This window comes from Bactrocera dorsalis, chromosome 3 (assembly GCF_023373825.1).
Source record: "Bactrocera dorsalis isolate Fly_Bdor chromosome 3, ASM2337382v1, whole genome shotgun sequence".
NCBI classification, from domain to species: domain Eukaryota; kingdom Metazoa; phylum Arthropoda; class Insecta; order Diptera; family Tephritidae; genus Bactrocera; species Bactrocera dorsalis.
Window position 1 is genome coordinate 72,984,402 of NC_064305.1, and position 20,361 is coordinate 73,004,762.

Here is a 20,361-nt window from a genome sequence, read left to right on the forward strand (position 1 = left end):
ACAAAGTTTTATCTGAAAACCCTCTATCGATTAGTTGCGATTCTTTTGCTGTCTTCTCTCCTTCTAAGTCCTGACAGCTTCTATATACAATAGTATGGTGTATGCTGCACCTAGTCTGTTGGCATGTCTGCCAGTTAGACAGTGTACTGTTAACACCACTACTAGAGCTCTTATATCATTCCTCTTGAATTTTAATATTCGGCATCTGCGGCTCTTTTTCTTTTCATGCCGCGTTTAACTGCTTGTTGTACAAGTTATGGATTGAATCCACTCGAGAATCAGTTAAATTCATAATATCTTCGTCGATTAAATATCTACAAGTGGCCAGTGGCAAGTAAGTACCCTATTTTACGGGGTCTAACTGCAAGTTTGTGCCTGTTCTGTCTAGTTCATGTGCTTTATAGTTACCAAAGATATCACTATGTCCTGGAATTCATTGCAGGTTTATCGTGAAATACGATGTTAAGTTCATTAAGAGATTCAGGCATTATTTCATTAACTTTGATGAGACCCTAAAATACTTCTGTAATTTCAACGCCTCTTGGCTAACCGTAGATGTATATAAATATTTTCTTTGTAGTGAACACGCTCCCTATCAGAACAACAAGACTTTCTTTGATTGCTGGGATCTCCGCTTAAAAGACACTGCAGTGGACCGTATCCGTATATATTCTAATCCATGCGTCCTTGTCGACGTCGCCCCATTCCCACTCTACTCTGTACGGGAAAGCAATACTGGGGGCCGAATTTAGTTTAATTCTATAGAATTTCTAAAATCTGTGGTAATGGGTTTAGTAGTGGGTAGAAATAGGAACTTACTAAGTATCATAGAATGTTCCTCAGTATAAGAACTGAGTTTTCTGCCACTTGCTTACAGAACCAGTATTTTGGCAGCAAGCAAACATTTGGTGAGCGCATTATCTATGGGGCTGGAATATTTTTTTTTGCCTTACAACGTTTTTGTGGGTGTCAAACGATTGACACCTTGGAAATATGAAATAAAGCTAAATTATTGGTCATATATTCGAAATACATTCAAACTTATATTCTACGGTATCATTATTATCATTAAGTTATCGCGTCATGATAACCGACTATTTGATGCCTGCAAACTGAAGATCGTGATCTCGGCGATATTTGGTTTCTACAAGACGGTGCCACTTTCAGCACATCGAATCAACCAATGATTTTATTGAAGAATATTTCGGTAACATCTGAGAAGTAGCCGCGGCCAACATTTGTAGGTGATAATCTTCAAAAAATTAAAGCTAAAAAATTTTCTTTGAAAAAGCGGATAGACATATTAATAGATCCAACTAAACTGATAAACATTTTTATGTCAACGGAGCAATAAATCGTTATTAATAACTGCTCAAGTTCAGTTTCTTTCACCGCCGCTCAATTAAGTAAATGGCTTTTCTTTTTATGAGAGCGAAAAAGTGGATTTTGAAAGCATGAAAGTTATTCATAAATTCTTCATTTGATAAGCTATTTCTTCATAACTTATTCTAATTAGATTTCTGAATAAGCTATAAACCTTGACAGAAATATTGCGAAAAGAAAAGACTTTATTTTATTTTTGCATTATTTAATTGAGTGTTTATATTTAGAAATCCGTCCATAACAATATAAAAACATATATTTTATAGTGAGCGCTGGCCTGCAACCGAGAGATACTATATAAAACACCTACACAAAACTTATGACTATTTAAATTTGCATACACATAAACAAATTCTAAAAATTCGAAATATACAAATTTTCACTGTCAATGTTGCAATTTATTTTGCTTACGTTTTGCTATTTTTTGCTGAGCTTTGGAGAAACTTAGGGAATTTCATGGGGTATAAATAAAGCAAAACAAGCATTTAACATGCTTTTGTGCAATAAAAGGCGTAAATAAAACATGTGGTTGGTATTGTAATGTATTCTCGTTAAATGCATACATTTGTTTCTATAAAAAATATGTAGGTGTACATATGACATATCTAATAGCAGTACAGCCTTTCGAATGTTAATTAATTATTTTATTTATTTTTTATTATTTTTTAATCTTTTGCATACACATTTATTTGGTTAGCAATAAAAATATTTACTTGCGTACACACGCCATAAACCTCAAATATTTTATCATAGAAATTATTAAAAGCAAATAACGATCGCCCACTAATGTAAATTCAAATTTTTGGAAGTTTATTTGATAAATATAAATAATAAATATATAGAATTTACGGATATATATATTTGATTACACAAGTTTATTTGAATATCATTATATGCGAAGCTTCAATTTCCCGCAGCTGCAAATTTTTTATAAAATTTTTTATTGTTATTATCTTGTGAATGTAATAATTTATTAAAATAGTAATAAATTCGATAATCGTAAGCTCTTTAATTCTTATATGTTCAGAAGTATTTTTTTTCGTAGAGAATGTTTAACAAAATAGTCCATACTTCCTAATATCTCTCTTATTTTCTTCAATAAAGCTAGCTACAAGTATAGGGTGGGCCATATAAAATTTTAAATTTCGAAGATAGGGCGTAAAAGATTGAGTGTAGCGTTTGCTGTATGGCACATAGCGCCGTCCTGCTGGAGCCAAATGTTGTCCAAATTCGGTTCGGTTCGCGATATCGCTCACCATTGATGGTTACGGCGGTTCTTTCTTCATTTTCGAAGAAAAATGGGCCGATAATTCCACCAGACCAAAATCCAGACAATACAGTGATTCGTGCTGGGTGCATTGGCTTCTCGACGATTACGTGCGGTTTTTCTGTGCCCCAAATGAGACAATTCTGCTTGTAAACGTAACCTCGTCCGTAAAGATGATTTTTCGGTAAAACTGACCATCCTCGGTCAAACGACCTTCTGGCCAATCTGCGAACTGTAAAATAGTGAACGACCCATTTCGTAAATTTTAGACTTTTTACTGAATATCTGTCACTTTCCAAATGGTATTTGACGTTTCCAATGTCGAAATATAGATAATTCAAATTTAAAACGATAGGTGGCCCACCCTTCATTTCTAGGTGTGCTTGTTAAAAACAAAACTGCATAAGCTAATTTGATCAATAAGTCGATTTTTAAGTGGGCATTCTTAGACTTTTCTTCATTGATCTTAAAATTCTTGTCTGAGAATTTGAAATTTAAATTTTCTAATATTTCTTTTTTTTTAATAATGAACGGGGTGAAAATAATCAACCAATTTTTTTCTGAAAAAAATATTTTCTAATATAACTTTTAATTAGATTCTTCTTCTAAATTATCGACGCTGATCAAAGAGTTTTAAATTTTAATTTCTAATAATAGACGAATGCCTTTGAAAATGATAAAAAAGAAAGAAATCTGTAATCGGTTGAAATTCATCGGAAACGAGAGATAAAATAAGAAACATTAAGGGAAAAAAATTACGGGCGAACTGAGGTCGGGAAAGCAAAAGGAAGGTGGTGAATACATATATAGATATATTCATACGAGTATGTTACTATGGTAGACCTCACTAAATAGCTGAAAACCTATTCAAAACTTAAAAGCTGGTAGACGACAGTTTTTTTGAAAAATCTCTCATTTTTCAGTTCTTGAGAGGTTTTTCTCAAATAAAATTTTAAATTTTTTTTTCTACAAATACTTTCTTACTTCTTATAGAGCATTTCTATTTTATATATTGATCAACTCTGAATATACAAGCGCACTTATCTAAAGATCACATATCTTTAATAATAGATAATGACTACAGAGAAAAGAATTAGGTATGCAAATATAGTGGTTCTAATGTGAAAGTCTTTGAACTTATAAAATATTTATGGTTTATATTAATCAGAAAAAAATACATGTACCTCTAAAGTATTGACTAAATCGTGCATCCAACAATTTATTTCATTTGGACAGCTTGTTTACCTTTAATTTTACGCATGAAAAAAATATATCTGTTTGGGCGTAGTTTTCCTCGAAAAATATATATACATACATACATATGTACATACACGAGTGCCTGCATACTGTAGCTTGCAGCCAAAGATAAACAAAAATGCTGATTGCCCTCGAATATATTAGTGTTTTGACCTTGTCAGGCTTTTGAAATTTTTTTCGCTCTAATTTGAATTTAATTTACACACTCAAATGAACAAATCGGTATGTACATATGTATGTGTGGGTACATATATTTCAGTGTGTAAAATTGTAAAATTTTTAATAAACGAAAGTGTGGAAAGACTGAATATTTAATTTGTTTGAAATTTGCTTTTGGCGGCTGGCTGGTCGGTTTACAGCTCAACGGATTCGGGTGAATTTTTGCTCCTTTTTCTTTGCTTTCTTCCATGTGCAAGATGAAGTGAAACAACCAGGCCTCTAGATGTGTGTGTATCATAAATTCATGCCCACGCATAGCTCATTAATTTTCAAAAACAAAAACAAAAAAAAAAAAGGTTTTGATGTGACGATTTTTTCGCTTTTTAATCTAATTTTTTTTCTTTTTGTTGTATATTCGAAAAAATTTTAAATGTCGTCTTTAGAGAAATGTACTATTTTGTTTTTAGTGAAGGTTACAAGCTTTTCTATTTCCTTAATAAACCCTAAATAGTTGTTCTCGGAAATAGTTGCAGCGCATATTGCGGGAAATGCTGTTTTTGAATAAAAATTAATGAGCTTATTAATTTGATTAAATTTATTGTTGTAATTGTAATTGTGTATCAAAATTTTACTTTTTTGTGTTAATACTTTTATTGCTCTAACTACAAAATGAAATCTTGGCAAATTTCATGGAAAGTTTTCAATAACATTTTGTTTATGTCAGTTTTTGTTGTTGCGATGATTGTTTTTGTATTAAGCTGTTGAAAGAAATGAGGTGTACGTGGAAGATTTATAGTTTTTCGAAGATTATTTTTTGCTTTAGGGTGTTTGTGAATAGTATTTTTTAGGATTGTTGGGATTAGTGTTAATTTTGTTTTTGATAAAATTCCATATTTTCAGTTAAAAAATAGTTTTTTTGAAATTGTGTCCAATTATATTGTTTTCTTTATTTCTTTTGGTCTTTTAGTGCATTCAGAATCTTAAATTTATTCTCAGCATTACAACTATTTCGGTGTGTAGCTCAATATTTGAGTTTATGTTTCATCGTTTGACTTCGATAGCGAGTACGTAGTTGGATTTGCTGAAATTGCGTGATGTTGCTTCGACAGTTTTTTAGGTTTTGCATGTTGTCAAGACTAATATTTTAATTTTACAGAATGATGTCTACTTGTTTTATATTTCTTATGACTTCTAAAGGCTAAAAATCATGATCATCATTTTTATAAATAAAAATAGCAGATAAAGTTGTTAGCCCAAACTTTCTTTCTTTTAGAAATGAAAAAACTAATATTAAGGTACCACAAAAGTTCAAAATCTTTATGAATATCTATTCTTTAAAAACATATTTTTTTATTATAATTTTTTCGGTGTGTCAGAACTATAAAACTAGTCGTCAAAGCTTAGTTTTCTGTATCAGCTTTTAATTGAAAAACTTCTAACTAGTTTTTTTTTTTAACTATAAACCCAATTTTTCTCTCAACACCTATGTATACCCGGTGAACCCCTCAATAACTGAGAACACAATTTTCAATCACTTTTTCACGAGTTTCGTTTCGGCGTTTGTTGTTGTGATCAGTGCTGCCGCAACGTTTGCTCTTCACTTTATTTCAATAACATTCCCTGATTATCGATGCTCTGTCATCATTACAAATGTGTGATTTATGAGATACATTTTCAACAATTTATTTTTTATATATAAAATAGCTTAAGTATAAACTTAAGATTATTTCTTGTATAAAATACAATTAGCGTTTCACTTTTCTTTACATTCCATAGTGTTACCTCTTCTTCTTGTTACTTTTACATCAATATCATTTTTTTCAAAATTGTTTTTCTTTTTATTGTTGTGGTTTTTGAAATTGTGTGTTTTGTATGAGTGTGTTTTGGTGTGTAGTTTTTTTTTGTTTGTTTTGTTGTTTACTTATTACATAAAAAATCATAATTTTATTAATATAAAAATAATCAGTTTATAAATTATACAAATTAAATATGTAGTACAAAATTTTCGCTTAAACCAACAAGTTAACGTAGTTGTTGTTTGTCATTTAATATGTTGGTTAACGAGCCGCGTCAGTTAGACTAACCGTTGTTAGTGTGCTCGAATTCTTTCACCTTCGTATATTTTGTGCGTATACTGTTTACTTGCCGAGCAAGATTTTACGGCTGGCACCGATGTTTTGGCCAGCTTGTGTGGCACCCTTGTTGGAGCCGGCTTGCAGACCAATGATACCATGGCCAGCGCGCAATTGTTCCTCAGAGAAGTCACGTTTGCATTCATCGGCGGGTTTGGGTCCCAAGAAGGGTCCTTGGAATTCGGGATGTTTGTAGGCGGCACGACCGAGAGCGAAGACGGTGTTGGTCACTTGAGCGATATCCTTCTTCTCCCACAGATCAACAGTTTGGAAGACATCCAAATCGGGTACACCGTATTCCTTCAGGGCCTTTTGGAAGTTGTTGATGTTTTCCATCATTTTGAATTGACCGCCGGAGGAGTTGATCTTGGGCACGGAGTTGGGGGCAAGCTTGTTGATCAGAGCGCAGAACACCTGACCGTCACGGAGATGTTCCTCATACTCAACACCAGCAGGGAATTTGGAACCAAGAATAGCCTCAATCCATTCCTGAGCTTCTTTGTCCATCTCGGGATTGCGCTTGCCAGCAATCTATAGGGTGAGGAGAAAAAGAAGAGTTAATAATTAATAAATTAATACAAATAAAAAGTTGACTAATAAAAATATTATATTGCTGCCATATTTTGAACTTGTTGCAAGTGTTTTGAATACTATTTTCGAAAACATTTCGAATATGTGGAGTATATTCGTTCTTAAGCATGTGTCAAACCGTTAAAGTTTCACATAATTTAAAATTTAACAAATTATCAATGTCATTTTTCGTTTCTAAATTATTCACTATAAATTTTCACTAAGTGACTTTTTTTTTGAAAACACTTTGCTTTAAAAAATATCCTTTTTGCTCGCACTTAATTTTTTTGCATATTTTTTTTCTATGATATTCACCTTAGCACGAATAGCACGTTCAAGAGACATTTTGTGTGTTTGTGTTTTTGTTGCTTTTTTGGAAGAGTTTGAAGCTTTTACTTGTGATCCTCGCTAGAAGGAAGACTGTCTGTTACTGATGCCTTGCCTCGCTGTGTTCGTCGCTTATAAAGTGGTCGGAGAGTCGATTTCGTTCGCTCAAAATTTCAATAACAAAAATGCGGAATAATTTTGTAAAAATCTCAAAATCACAACAACAAAATGCATATGCTGAGCATGATAGCATTTTTCCAAAAATACCTGTGATGAGAAATTTTCCCGTTGCTCAGCCGCAATCCGTTATGGTCTCAGCTGGCTGGCTGGCGCATGAAATGGCGTGGGCGTAAGTTCTTGTACAACGTTGTTAGGCATAATGCCTGCTGTTGTTGCTATTGTTTTATTTAGCTATAGAGCGGCACGATGAGTGTGCTTGTTTAATTTTAGCGAAATAAACTCACACAAGTTTTTGAAAATAGCCACTTCGTATATTAAATATTTTGCGGCAGCGTCGGCTGCGCGCCCTCCAGTCATGAAGCGCTCAGCCACACATCAGTTTATATTTATGTATATAGATACGTATGTATATGTTCATTAAATATTTTCAAGTACTTTTATGAATTTCTCGAGTTTTTTATTAATTTCATAGCAATTCGCTTCCCTCTTCGAAATGGTCAACGAATTTTCGCGCTTTGCATCTGGCATTTGATTGTCCTAATTTAAAGCGAAAAATATTCGGTTAGTTTTGGTTTATTTCCAATATGGAATCTAGCGGTTTATTATTTATTTTACTGATTGTGCCACAAAGGCTTGCATTTGCTGTACATTTTTGTTGTTGGTTTAATACAATTTATGATTGTTTTAGCGCTTTAAATCAAAAATTTTAATTGAATTGCCTGAAAATGTGGACCAATTATACGAAGCATTTGAGAAAAATATATATTTACATTCCTTTCACTGAGCAGTAAAGTACAGTAGCGATGTGTAATTAAGCAATATGCTGGAATAGGATTTAAGTGTGTGAAAATTTTTATATATTTTTACGTCGTAGGATATTTTATTAAGGGGTTTCATCGGTTTCCTCCTGTGAAAACAGCCCTTTTCAAAAATTTTTTCCCATATAAACGATTTAATATTTCATTAGAAATTTTTATTTCCATAAACACAGATTACTGACAAAGAAATTCTGAAATTTTTGCGTAAAACATTTTTTAAACTCGGTTATTGCGACACCAATCTTGAGACCCTTCTGAAAAAAGATGCCCCGCGTTGGCTGGATAACTTCATCTAAACCGAAAAAATACGTGTTTTAGTTGAAACCTTAATTAACGAACTTGAACTGAAAATTTTTGGCGGACGTTTTTACAAAAAAAATAAAATTTCATTGAAAATTTCGCGACATTTTTGTTTTTAAATAGTTGATATCGAAAGAGAAAATTCTTCTTCCAAGTATTTAAGAATTGTATCTCACAGGCCTGTGTAAAATTTCATGAAGATCAGTTGAGCAGTTCTTGATAAATCTTGCCAACCGACTTCGAAAACACAGTTTATAGAAAACCGCTTCTGAAGACGGTGCAGTTATTCTAGCTAGCATCAAGAAAAGAAGTTCTCAAGGCTATATCTCTGAACTATTACTCGGATCAACTTGAAAATTTAAGACAATATTGTGGAAGTGTTGTAATAATACAATAAAAACTGATTTTTTCAAACCTGTAAACCCACGTAACTCCTTAGGATATATTCAGTTAAGGAGTAAGTTCAATCCAATATATGAAAAAAAACATATAGTGAATAAAAAGTAAGTTCGGGCATAAATAAAGAATAGATATACTCTCAAATGTGTTGGCTTCTTTCTTTGATGGAAAAATTCTTCTTTACGCCATAAGAAATATTTTAGAAACCAGCAAGGAGAACGAGAAAAGAGATATGGTGAATCGCAGACTGCTCAATCAATTATTTATTATTTTCGAAGTTTTGGTGTAACGAGTACTGTGGTAGTACGAAGTAATGCTATAGAATTAGGTCGAGTTGTTTAAAACAGTTGACCATACCTATCCTTCAACCACTTATTGAGTACGAGATATTTAAATTTGTGTTCAATATATTATATCTTTACTCTGAACTACTTCTAATTTTGTTTACTTAACAACTAAGTACATTTATACTTTCTACTATTATCTCTATTACACGTCATTTTCAGTGATAAAAAATCGCACCACACTGTAACTCCATTAAATATTTGCATATTATTTTGTTGTTGTAGTGGGAAAATTACGGTTTGTATGTGAGTATAAAAACGAAATATTTGATTTTCTCTCTCATTAATTCGTGTAAACATTGTCGAACTTCGCTATAGGTTTCTATGTATGTATATATTTTACATGTTCATGCAGCGAAATAGTACATTTTTCTTTTTAATTGTGGTGTACGAGTATTTGGGGCAAATTCTTTCCCATTTTTTTCTTATACTGCATCGAAATGCATTGTAGTGAAAAAGCAGATTGAATAATTGATGTGATGATATCATTGGAAAATTCCGATTGCATTGTTCATATTTAGAAAATTTTACTGACAAACCATAGTTGAAAGGATCAAAAAAATTGCAGAAAATTTCGTTTTCTGTTAATAATGCACATTTATGGAGGTCCAGCCAGTGCTATCAATATACTAATTTTTAATTTTTTAATTTTTGAGAAGCATTATTATATCTATTCACCATTTGATCACATCTGATTTTGTTTTTCAACTTTTTCATTTGTTACGGCATTCCAATATTGTTTCTTATACAAAACAGTTAAAGGCAGTAAATTAAAATTATATTTTTTAAAATTTTTCCAAACACATGTTTGATTTGATATGATTATTGAAAATATCTCCTTCCACATGTGATCAATTGGTTGACATAGACGAGTTTTTCCTGAATATTTAATATGACCCAATTTTGATTACTGCCTCAATTCTTTTGGAATAAGAATTTTTTGGAATGGCTTCAGCACCTTGAGCAGATTTTGTTTTATCTGTTCTATCGACTGCAAACGGGTTTAAAGGAGCGGCAATTTCAGTTTGGGGAACAAGAAAGAACAACACAGAGTCAAATATGGTAAATAGACCAAACCACGAATATGAAAAAAATGAGCATCACCTTCGTTTTTTAGCGGATTTGGCGTGGTTTTTCTGGTTTCGGCTCGTTTTTTCCTTCCATTGCGGTGATTGTTGATTTGCTTGCATGTCAAACTCATAAATCCATTTCTCATCGAGCAAGAACGCGTTTCATACCCAAATATCCACCAAAATTCTTAGAACAAACTCGCTAAAGATGTCGAGCTCTCTTGCCATCTCATTAACACTTACCTGATATATCCGATGTTACCCTAATAATGTTACAATAACCTTGGCAAAATTAATATACTGTGTTCAGAGTATACTATTGATTTCTAACTAATGGAACATAAAGGGTGTTTTCTTAGACGTGTGTTTTTCAAAGAGTGGCAATAATTCGAGCAGCCATTTAATTTAGTTAGTAAATAATACGCATCCTCAGAGACCCCGTGCAGTACACACCGAATACTCTATTGCTGCTGAGAAGTGTATTGCGGCAGTCACTTGCTTGAAATCATTTTTGAAACATAATGGCAATACCTTATCTTTATGATAAGGCTAAGTTCTTGGCCGAACATTAAATTATATCGTTCTATTTCTTCTCGAAAACTATATGTTTAAAAACAACTCTTTAGGTTAGACTGAGCTTGACCCAAGTTTTCGCCCATCAACAGAGAATTTTCCATCTAATTGGTGACTCATTGGTTCGACAAGGTAAAGATTTAAGTACCCATTTCCTATTTTTATTCTTGTTTCTACTTCACCCTCCTTTACATACCAGAATATTTTTCATATAAAAATTTGCATACCTTTCTTAGAAGTGTAGATTTAAAAGTAATCAAATATGTTATTATACTCTCTTGACATTGCTTCCATTCCAAGTTTCATCTCCATTACCTCTTTCTCTTTTGCTCAATACTAAACTTTTCTAAATCTCATCATTATGATTTCAGTTTTATGAGCCAATTTTTCACAGTGTGCTATTTTGATACGCCTCCAAGATTTCGAGATGTTGTGATGAAAAATTTATTTATAGCTAAAGCGAAAACAACTGTAAATTTATAGCTTGAAATTTGGGTTTTCAGATGAAAAATATATATTCGGTTAATTTCACCTTGTTTTCGAGATATCAACGCAATTAAAATCTAAATTTATTTATGATGTTGTGCAAAATAATCGCGGAAAATTTTGTTGTTTAAAAATAAATATAAAACTCGCAAGTTTTTGAGATATCATGACTATGGAGACTATTTTCAAGATATGGCTAAGAATAATTCCTATTTTAAAAACAGCAAAGTACTCGTAGTATTTAAGTTATAGAAAATAAATTGTATTTTTAGAATCGCGCGATTGTGTGTGAATCACTTAGTGAGTGAGATATAGACATGAAAATTTGAATGCGAAATAAGATATTTTTAAAATTGAAACATTTTTTTTAACCAATGAGTATGAATTATAGGTTTAGTTTGCAGTTCGAGTGAATGGTTTGAGTGTTGTTTTTGTGTGGTGGATAAAATTGAATATATAATTTTCCTGAAATGGAGATATAGATTTTTTTATTTTTGAATAAAAATTAAATTTACAAGTATACTATAAAAAATTCAAATTTCGCATTTGAATTAAATTTAAAATTTGTTTTTAATTTTCGCTTTGCTTTGCTCAATTCCAATAATTTTTTTTTTCAATACTGGCCTACACCTCATTTTACTGTTCTTTTGCAATTTTTATGTTATATGAAGCATTTTTAATAAATATCTACTGAATGTTTTTATTTTGCCAAAAATAAAATTGTCATAACAGTAAATTATATTAATTTACATAAGCGACTTGTCTGACAATTTTTAAAATTTATATTTGAAAATAAAAATGAAATATTACAATGCTTAATTTTAATTATGCGCTGATTATAAAAAGAATGTTAGCAGAGATATATACAGAACCAATTACCAACAAGTAAGGAAGGAATATGTTTGGGTGCAACCGCACATTTTATACTCTTGCAACTTTCAGGAATCAAAGTGAGGGAAATACCTTAAGCTGTAAAAATCATGACGTCAGGGGCAAAACGGACTACGGGTTCGACCTCAGCGAGCTAAACAAACAAGTTAAAGAAACAGTGCTTGAAAATCATCATGTTTGCATCATCTTGACGTGGGCTTGCAAATATGACGTCCAAATTGTTCAAATCGAATTTCGCTGAAGGCACTGAAGCCCACCACAACTTGTTCCAATTGCTATTCATGAAAGATTATTTTCTTATATTTTAATTTGAAAATGAAAAGGAAAAATAATTTGAAAACCTTCAGCTCCTTTAGCGAATTTTGTTTTATCTCTTCGGCTGAAAATGGGCTCACACGCAGCCAAATCTGGTGAATACGGTAATCGATGGTATTGATTGCGTTTTTGGCTTTAAATTCAGTCACAATAGTGGCTCGGTGGATGGTTGCAATATCATTGTGTAAAATCCAAGAATTGTTCTTCCATAATTCAGGCCGATTTCGACAGATGCTCTCACACAAACTCCTTAATGCGGCCAAATAGAACTCCTTATTGAACTTTTGTTCCTCAGGAATCAAATTATAATGTTCTAAACCACGAAAATCGAAAAAAAAACAATGAGCATTACTTTGATTTTTGAGTAGCATTGGTGTAAACTTTTTTGTTTTCGGCTCGTTTTTTTATATTCTGATGATTTTTGACTTATTTGCATGTCGAATAAACAAACCTATGCCTCATCGGCAGTTTTAGTGCTTTCTATGAATGTGGGATCGGAATTCACACGAAAAAACTCAGCTTTATCGAGACGAGTCGACCAAGAACGCGTTTCAGACCCAAAACATCAACCAAAATCAATCGAACGAACTGGCGAGAGATATCGAGCTCTCTTGCCGTCTCTTTAACACTTGCCTGACGATTTTTAAGCAATTTTTAATATTTTCATCCGTTGAAGAGTTCGACGGTTGCCCAGAACGAGGCATGTTTTCAATAATCTCTCGACAGTTTTAGAAGGCGTTGTACTACTTGTGGCTTGTGTTTTTGATAAAACTGAATCAACGTAAATCAAATTTTGTGACAAATTCTTCGTTTGATATTTTTTACTATTCTAAAAATCGCAAGGCACTACTGAGGTGTACTGATTTAAGCAGCTGCTGTAAGAAAAATGGTTGACAGATAGCGCTCATCTTTGGCATAGTAATTAAACACAGTTTTACCAATTTAGCAAAATTTTGTTTGAAATATCATTTACCTCGAGAATTTATTTACAATTTTTGAGTTATTTTTTGTCTTAATGTATTCTTAATAGAAGCTATAATTCATTACATAATATATTTTATTATACGCTAATTTAAAGACAAGTCAAATGACGAAATTTAAATAAAAAAACTTATTTTATTATTTATATTTATTACTAAATGCGTAATAAAAACTATCGCGCAGCAGTACGTGCTTTCCATTAATTTTTTATATGGAAAAATTGCAAAAACAACAAAAAGAGCAAACAAAACGTAAATAAATCCAACCAGCGCAGCTAGTTAGCAAGACAAACAAGCGATTTGGTGCCATAAAAACGCAACACACAAACACACATGTTTGGTGATTATTGAGGTAAAAGCAAAATAAAAATTCCGCCGTGAAAAACAAGAAAATTCCTGTTGCTGCTAAGACGCAAAACAGGTGTACAACTACAAATAACATTTGGCAGTGCGAAGCGCGATGCTGCGATCGACTGTTTATTGGCTATCTTCTAGTTTTACGACTAAAAATAGCTGAGTTTCGTCATTTTGCGAGAACTTCCAGAAGCACAAAGAATAATTGTCGATAGGCATGCGAAAGTATGAACGAGCTAAAGCAACAATAACACAGCATGTTATTGAAAAGCGCAACAGTTAGGCGCGTAAGTGGAAAAATATTTCGCTAGCAAAACAAGTTGATCATAGGATATTCCCAGCGGTAAGTGTATGCGTGTGTGCGCGTATACATATGTAAAAATGTAATTTCAACGATGAAGCATACTTTTTTACACGCACACCCACACGTACTTCTATACATTGTCAGCTGGCAAACTTAGTTCGCTTGCGCTTGACGCTTGTATGACTGTATGATGGACAGCAGTCACCAGTCATTACCCGCATGCCTCGTCCAATTCGTAATCAACCAAAAATGACAATCCAACGCCAACCAGCTCGCCAGCATGGCGGCACTGCTGCAGGCGTTGGAACAATTGCGGACGGGGCGCAGCACCATCGCAAATATGCCATAGGCGACAGCATTATCATAGCAGCAGCTGCGGCTGCCGCGGGCAGGTCGTTGCGGGCATTTTTCTTTACACACAAATTTTCCGTTTTGCGTAATTGCAAAGTACATTGCGTCTAGGTCCTTTATTTGTAATGTGCCAAATTAATTGCATTTTTTGTTTATTTGTTGTTGCATTTTGTGTTTTTTTTGCTTTCTTTCAAACCACTTAAAATTAATTATGAAAATGTTGCTAATGAGATTTTAAGTGTCAGAAATGTGCCCGTTTTTAAATGTAATTTACTTAAAAAAAAAAAATAACAATTGTTTAATTTTTTTCTGTGGTTCAAAGACGCTAAGGTCTGTATATAGATTATGTAACGGTAAACCTTCACTAATTGTGCGTTTTGATGAAAGAGCTGCTGCTGACAGATTCATTCAAGTGCATTTAAGCTTTTGAGGCAAAAATGTATAATTTTTTGTATTGTTGTTGTTGCAAAAAGTCAAAACTTTATGTGTTGTTGTTGTTGTGCTGTGTTTGTCAATTTGTGCAAGGACGCGTTATGCAGTGTTTTAATTCACGTATGAATTACTGCTACTTGGAAAAAGAACATATCATGTCGAAAAGGTGAACCGGAAAAAGATTGCTCGCAAGTGTTTAATTAAATTGAAAAAAAAAAACTGAAAAAAATTGTGATGTTCAGTTTTTTAATTTACTTTTATGTGAAAAATACAAAAAAATATGTTAAATGAGTTTACGTACATGTATCCTACGTTTTTTTATTTATATAATTTTTTTTTTCTAATTTGTGATTTTTTATTTAAAGAGAGAGTGGGATTAATTTGTGTAAATAAAGGCTTACTTTTATAAAATTTTTTGAAGAAAGAGTTAAACTCTCTTTTAAAAACCAATAATAAGTATAACATGGTATAACATTTTAAAAATATTCTGCGTAATTTTTATGGAGAAATGTAAAAAAAACATACGGCAATGGACCCAATTATCTTGAGCGTCTCGGGAAAAAGTGGAATTGTGGTGCTCCCCAGAACGTTTTATTACTTGATAATCGCTTTGCCTAGATAACGGGTTTTTTGATATTTAAACCTTTCACTTTTCAGAGGAAAACAATTAAATTTTTGCGAAAAATTGGTTAATTTGTTAATGAAAAATTAAAATTATCAACAATTTTGGAAAAATTCTACAATGTTTCCTCATAAAAGAAGTTTAGAATTAGTGTTCAATATTGCGAAACTATTGATAAAGTATTTAAGGGGTCAGTAGGGTAATATTTTTTCAAAAATTTTTTTTTTGCATGTTCTGTTCCCTTATACTCTTAGACCACTTTACCATTGGAAGGTTTCGAAAATTTTTTTAAATGTTCACAAAACGCCTGGCTATCGTCCTTAAAATTTTTTTGCTTATAATTTATTGACAATGTTATGACAAAATTTATGTAAAAAAAAGTTAATTACCTTTTTATTTATCGACATTTTTTTATGAATCTAGTAGGGACCATAACCATTCACGTACTTTTTAAGTATAAGTTGGGTTTTTGTGTTTCAGATGATCGTGTCTGCCAGTGAAAAAAGGCGTCATCAAAAAATTCCGAAAAAAATTGTTTATGCACTCCACGATATACCTCATAATATGTGAATAAAAATTATATTGTAGAATAAAAATTTCTATGAAAAAAATGTCAAAAAATAAGCCAGATTATCCTATTGACCCCTTAAATTTTGAAGTCATTAAAGCCACCGACTATGAAAACATCAATTGTAGGGAAAATACTTCAGAGCTTGGAAATCTGATTGAAAACGCTTATAAAACAGTATAAAAATACTCCTAACTTCATAAATTTGGTTTCAATCGACCGAAAATTTAACACAATCTTCTTGATATATAATGTTTTTAGTTAATTCAAACAAAGTAAAAATCCTACTCCCTCCTTAATTTGAAAACTTGTGATTAATATGTAAAATTACATATTTTTTACCATTTTAGTTTTTGAAAGATGCTTACTTGAAATGATTTTTCGACTTAGGGCTGGTATTATTTGAATGAATTATGGTTGAAAGACTTAAAACGCTGATAAAAGATATTTGCTTGAATTAATTTTAAAATTATTAATGGTGTTTGTTTTTCTAATAGAACAGTAACGTACTGGATTTTCTTTTGAGTCAAAATGTTCTACAAGTAAAATGCCAAACAAATGTTGTTTGGACAAATTTAATGAAATAAATTTATTACTTTTGTTTCTCAGATTATTTATAAATACCACAGTGTTATAAGTTGCGGGTTTCATAAAGTATTATTAAACTTTTTTAATCTATGAATTATGTTTTATGAAGGAACAGAAAAACTTGGACATAAATTTGCCTTTTTTTTACCTTTTTGATAAGATGTAAAGAAATAAAATTCTTTTAAAAAATTAAATTGAATTTTTTTTTAATCTATTTAAAGTATTATGAAAGATAATATTAACTACGATATAAGGGTGTATTTTTTTAGAGTTTTGAAATGTAAAAAAATAAAAATTTTGATTTCTATTATTTTTTGTTTAATATTTGTTCATCAGCAATAATTGTTTTATTCTAAAATTGAACGCGAAAAAGCATTAACGGTATTATTGTACACTTTGAAATTTTTTAAAAGCTCTAACTATGTAAATTCGTTTGAAAAATATATTTTTTTTCAGGTAAATTCAGCATATTTCATAAAAACTTTTTCATCATAATTGTAATTTTGACTCCTTTGGTTTTTTACTTAACATATTTATTTCAACGATACTTTAAATTCTAAATTATTTTAAATCAACGCGCAAGATCATCGACATTAGTTCTACGTCCGCTCAAATTCTGTAAAACTTTAAATTATATTTTAAACTTTGTTTTCGGATTTTATTGCTATTTGTAAAATCTAAAAGTTTTGCATTGTGAAGGAACAGAAAAACTTCGACATAAAGTTGACTTGTTTTACATTTTCGATAAGGTGTTAAGTATTATAAAAATTTTTAAAAAATTAAATTGAATTTTTTTTTAATCTATTTAAAGTATTATGAAAGATAATATTAACTACGATATAAGGGTGTATTTTTTTAGAGTTTTGAAATGTAAAAAAATAAAAATTTTGATTTCTATTATTTTTTGTTTAATATTTGTTCATCAGCAATAATTGTTTTATTCTAAAATTGAACGCGAAAAAGCATTAACGGTATTATTGTACACTTTGAAATTTTTTAAAAGCTCTAACTATGTAAATTCGTTTGAAAAATATATTTTTTTTCAGGTAAATTCAGCATATTTCATAAAAACTTTTTCATCATAATTGTAATTTTGACTCCTTTGGTTTTTTACTTAACATATTTATTTCAACGATACTTTAAATTCTAAATTATTTTAAATCAACGCGCAAGATCATCGACATTAGTTCTACGTCCGCTCAAATTCTGTAAAACTTTAAATTATATTTTAAACTTTGTTTTCGGATTTTATTGCTATTTGTAAAATCTAAAAGTTTTGCATTAACCATAATTTTATAAAATTACAATTACTTAAAAATTTACATTATTTTGCTGGTTTATTTGTTATGGTACTATGACAGCTGAAGATAAGCACACTCTTTCCCCATGAGCTCACAACTCACTTTAGAAAAACAAGCAAAAGTTAGCATATTGTTTAGTTACACATTTTGAAGAAAGCCATACAATTGTTTATAGGGTTAAGCATGGTAAATGTAAATAAAATTTTGTGGAGGGTTTATAAATTGAAAAATCAGAAAATATATGTATACAAGTACAAGTATGTAGAAAAACTTTAAGATATAAATTGCATAAAAATCATCCAGCAGGTGATCTGAGTTTGTAAAGATGTTCTATATATTTGGTGGTTTAGCTTTTCGGCTCTAAATAGTTCCTCCGTTTTAATAAAATCTCGAATCAAATTAATTCTGAAATGGTTTTCGATATTCATATTCAGAAAAATTAATAAGCAAATCGAATATTGCAATAAGAATAATAATATTGTCATACATATGTATATATGTAGTAAATAAGTAATAAATTGAAAATAAAAAGTTAAATGTCCATTATTTTGTTGTTTTTGTTAAAAAAAGGTCAGAACTGCGTACATGTTATCTATCGAACTGTAACTATAATCATGTCCAAATTAAAGTAATAAATCCAACTATACATATATTAAATATAATAATAATATATATTAAGTTTGGCTTTAATTTTCAATTAAATTTTTAATTCAAATGATCAGTTAAAATTGTCAATGTCAAACAGTTTCCTATCCAATTTGCGACGGAAATAAGGCTTCGTAACAAATGTTGCGTATACGCCATGTATCGCATAGTATTGAATTTGCCAGCAAATTGAGCGGAAATGCGCTTTGGCAGTTTTGTTTTATTAAAACAAAATATGCAGAACATATCGTAATATTATATTATATATGTATGTTAAATGCAAATAATAATAAATATTGAAACTTTATTTTACATATAAGCACACAAGCTTGTGGATGTAGTAAGTACATACATACATTCGTTCATAAATTTGCTGCAAGTTAGTCATTTCATGTAAGTGAATACGTGACCTGAGTGCAGTTGATTATCTAATAAGAATTAGCGGCGTGAGCTGGAAATGTGGATGCTTTTCGCAAATGTAAATATACAAATGATAAAGAAGACTTCCGTCAGCTGGCTCAATTAAATTTTGCTCTTGGCTGGATGAGCATTGCTAATGCAAATTCTGATTGTGGTTTTAGAATTTAGGTAAATATTAGCGGTTTGTGGATATAAGAAGCTTACACATCTGGTGTATATATATATATACATATATGGTTGTTGTTTATTTATGCTACGATATGCTTTAATATTGAGTTTATTGCTGGAATTATAAGATTTTTGGTTTGAGCTTATTGTCGGAATGTTAAGATTTGTGCGGTTTGAAACATTTTTCGTTGTTCTATGTTAAAATACACTTCTTATAGATACATACATTTAAGTGCATAAACATATACATTTTTTTCATAAAATTTGATTTAGAAATATTTACGAATTTTATATAATTTTTAGTACATTTCTTTATATCTTGGTATTTTTTTCGAGATGATTTTTATGTACTTGTAACTTTGTAATTTTCACATTTTCATATTGTTAATTTCTCTTATTTGTGTAGCAAGACAACTAATGGATTAAAATTTGTATTCCTTTTTATTTGAATGCCAAAAAATTTAATTGCAAATAACTTGCACATTTCTCCCCTAAGTAATGGATTGTAAAAATAAATTTTGAATACTTTTTTAAATCCAAAATTATATAGTTTTTTTTGTAATCTCGAAAATATTGATTAAAAGCAATGTTCAAATTTCTAATCTCAATTACTGGATTAATAAAAAAGTTTAAAAGTAATTTTTTAATTCCAAAAATATTATTAAAAATAAAGAATAAAGTATCTTATCTTAAATACCGAACAGAAAAAATGAAATAAATTTAAACTCCATTTTTAAATTTAAATAAAAAAAAATCTTGAATTGCAAGTTATTTCGCTCTTGCGTATTTTGTGTTAGACCTTTTTGGTAATTTTTGAAAACGACGTTTATTTTTTAATAAAATAGCAATATAGTCTAGCACTTTTCTCTCTTAATTATAGTTTTTCACTCAGAAGTATATTGGTCTTATCCCATTTCATGCCATTTTTAATATAAAAGAAAGGTTCTTATTTGTTTTTAAAATTTTTTATTAAAAATTAGAAAAATATTTTTGGGTATAAAAAATTAAATTTAGCAATTAAAAATGGAATTATAAAAAAAATTAATTAATAATTTAATTATAAAAATTAATTAAATAAAAAAAATTATAAATTTTATAAATATAAACTTTATAAATTTTTTTTTGGAGTTACATTTTTAATTACAAATGTTTTTTTT

At 30.5% G+C, this 20,361-nt stretch overlaps 1 protein-coding gene and 1 pseudogene across 1 annotated transcript; both read right to left on the reverse strand.

The window, feature by feature from the left end:
• Window positions 1-234: 234 nt before the first annotated feature.
• LOC125777647 (uncharacterized) lies at window positions 235-905 on the reverse strand (annotated as a pseudogene).
• Window positions 906-5,597: 4,692 nt separating this feature from the next.
• On the reverse strand, window positions 5,598-7,244 carry LOC105223369 (muscle-specific protein 20). Its single transcript, XM_011201085.3, has 2 exons — window positions 7,084-7,244; window positions 5,598-6,729 (listed from the first exon to the last, which is right to left on the reverse strand). The coding sequence occupies exons 1-2, from the start codon at window positions 7,111-7,113 to the stop codon at window positions 6,205-6,207; spliced, it is 555 nt and encodes a 184-aa protein (XP_011199387.1). The 5' UTR covers window positions 7,114-7,244; the 3' UTR covers window positions 5,598-6,204.
• Window positions 7,245-20,361: the final 13,117 nt, after the last annotated feature.

Bases quoted from the DNA above. Each gene is read 5' to 3' on its own strand.
- LOC105223369 (XM_011201085.3), bottom strand. From the start codon at position 7,113: ATGTCTCTTGAACGTGCTATTCGTGCTAAG. The intron at 6,730-7,083 runs GTGAATATCATA...CTCACCCTATAG, and splicing joins AACGTGCTATTCGTGCTAAG to ATTGCTGGCAAGCGCAATCC.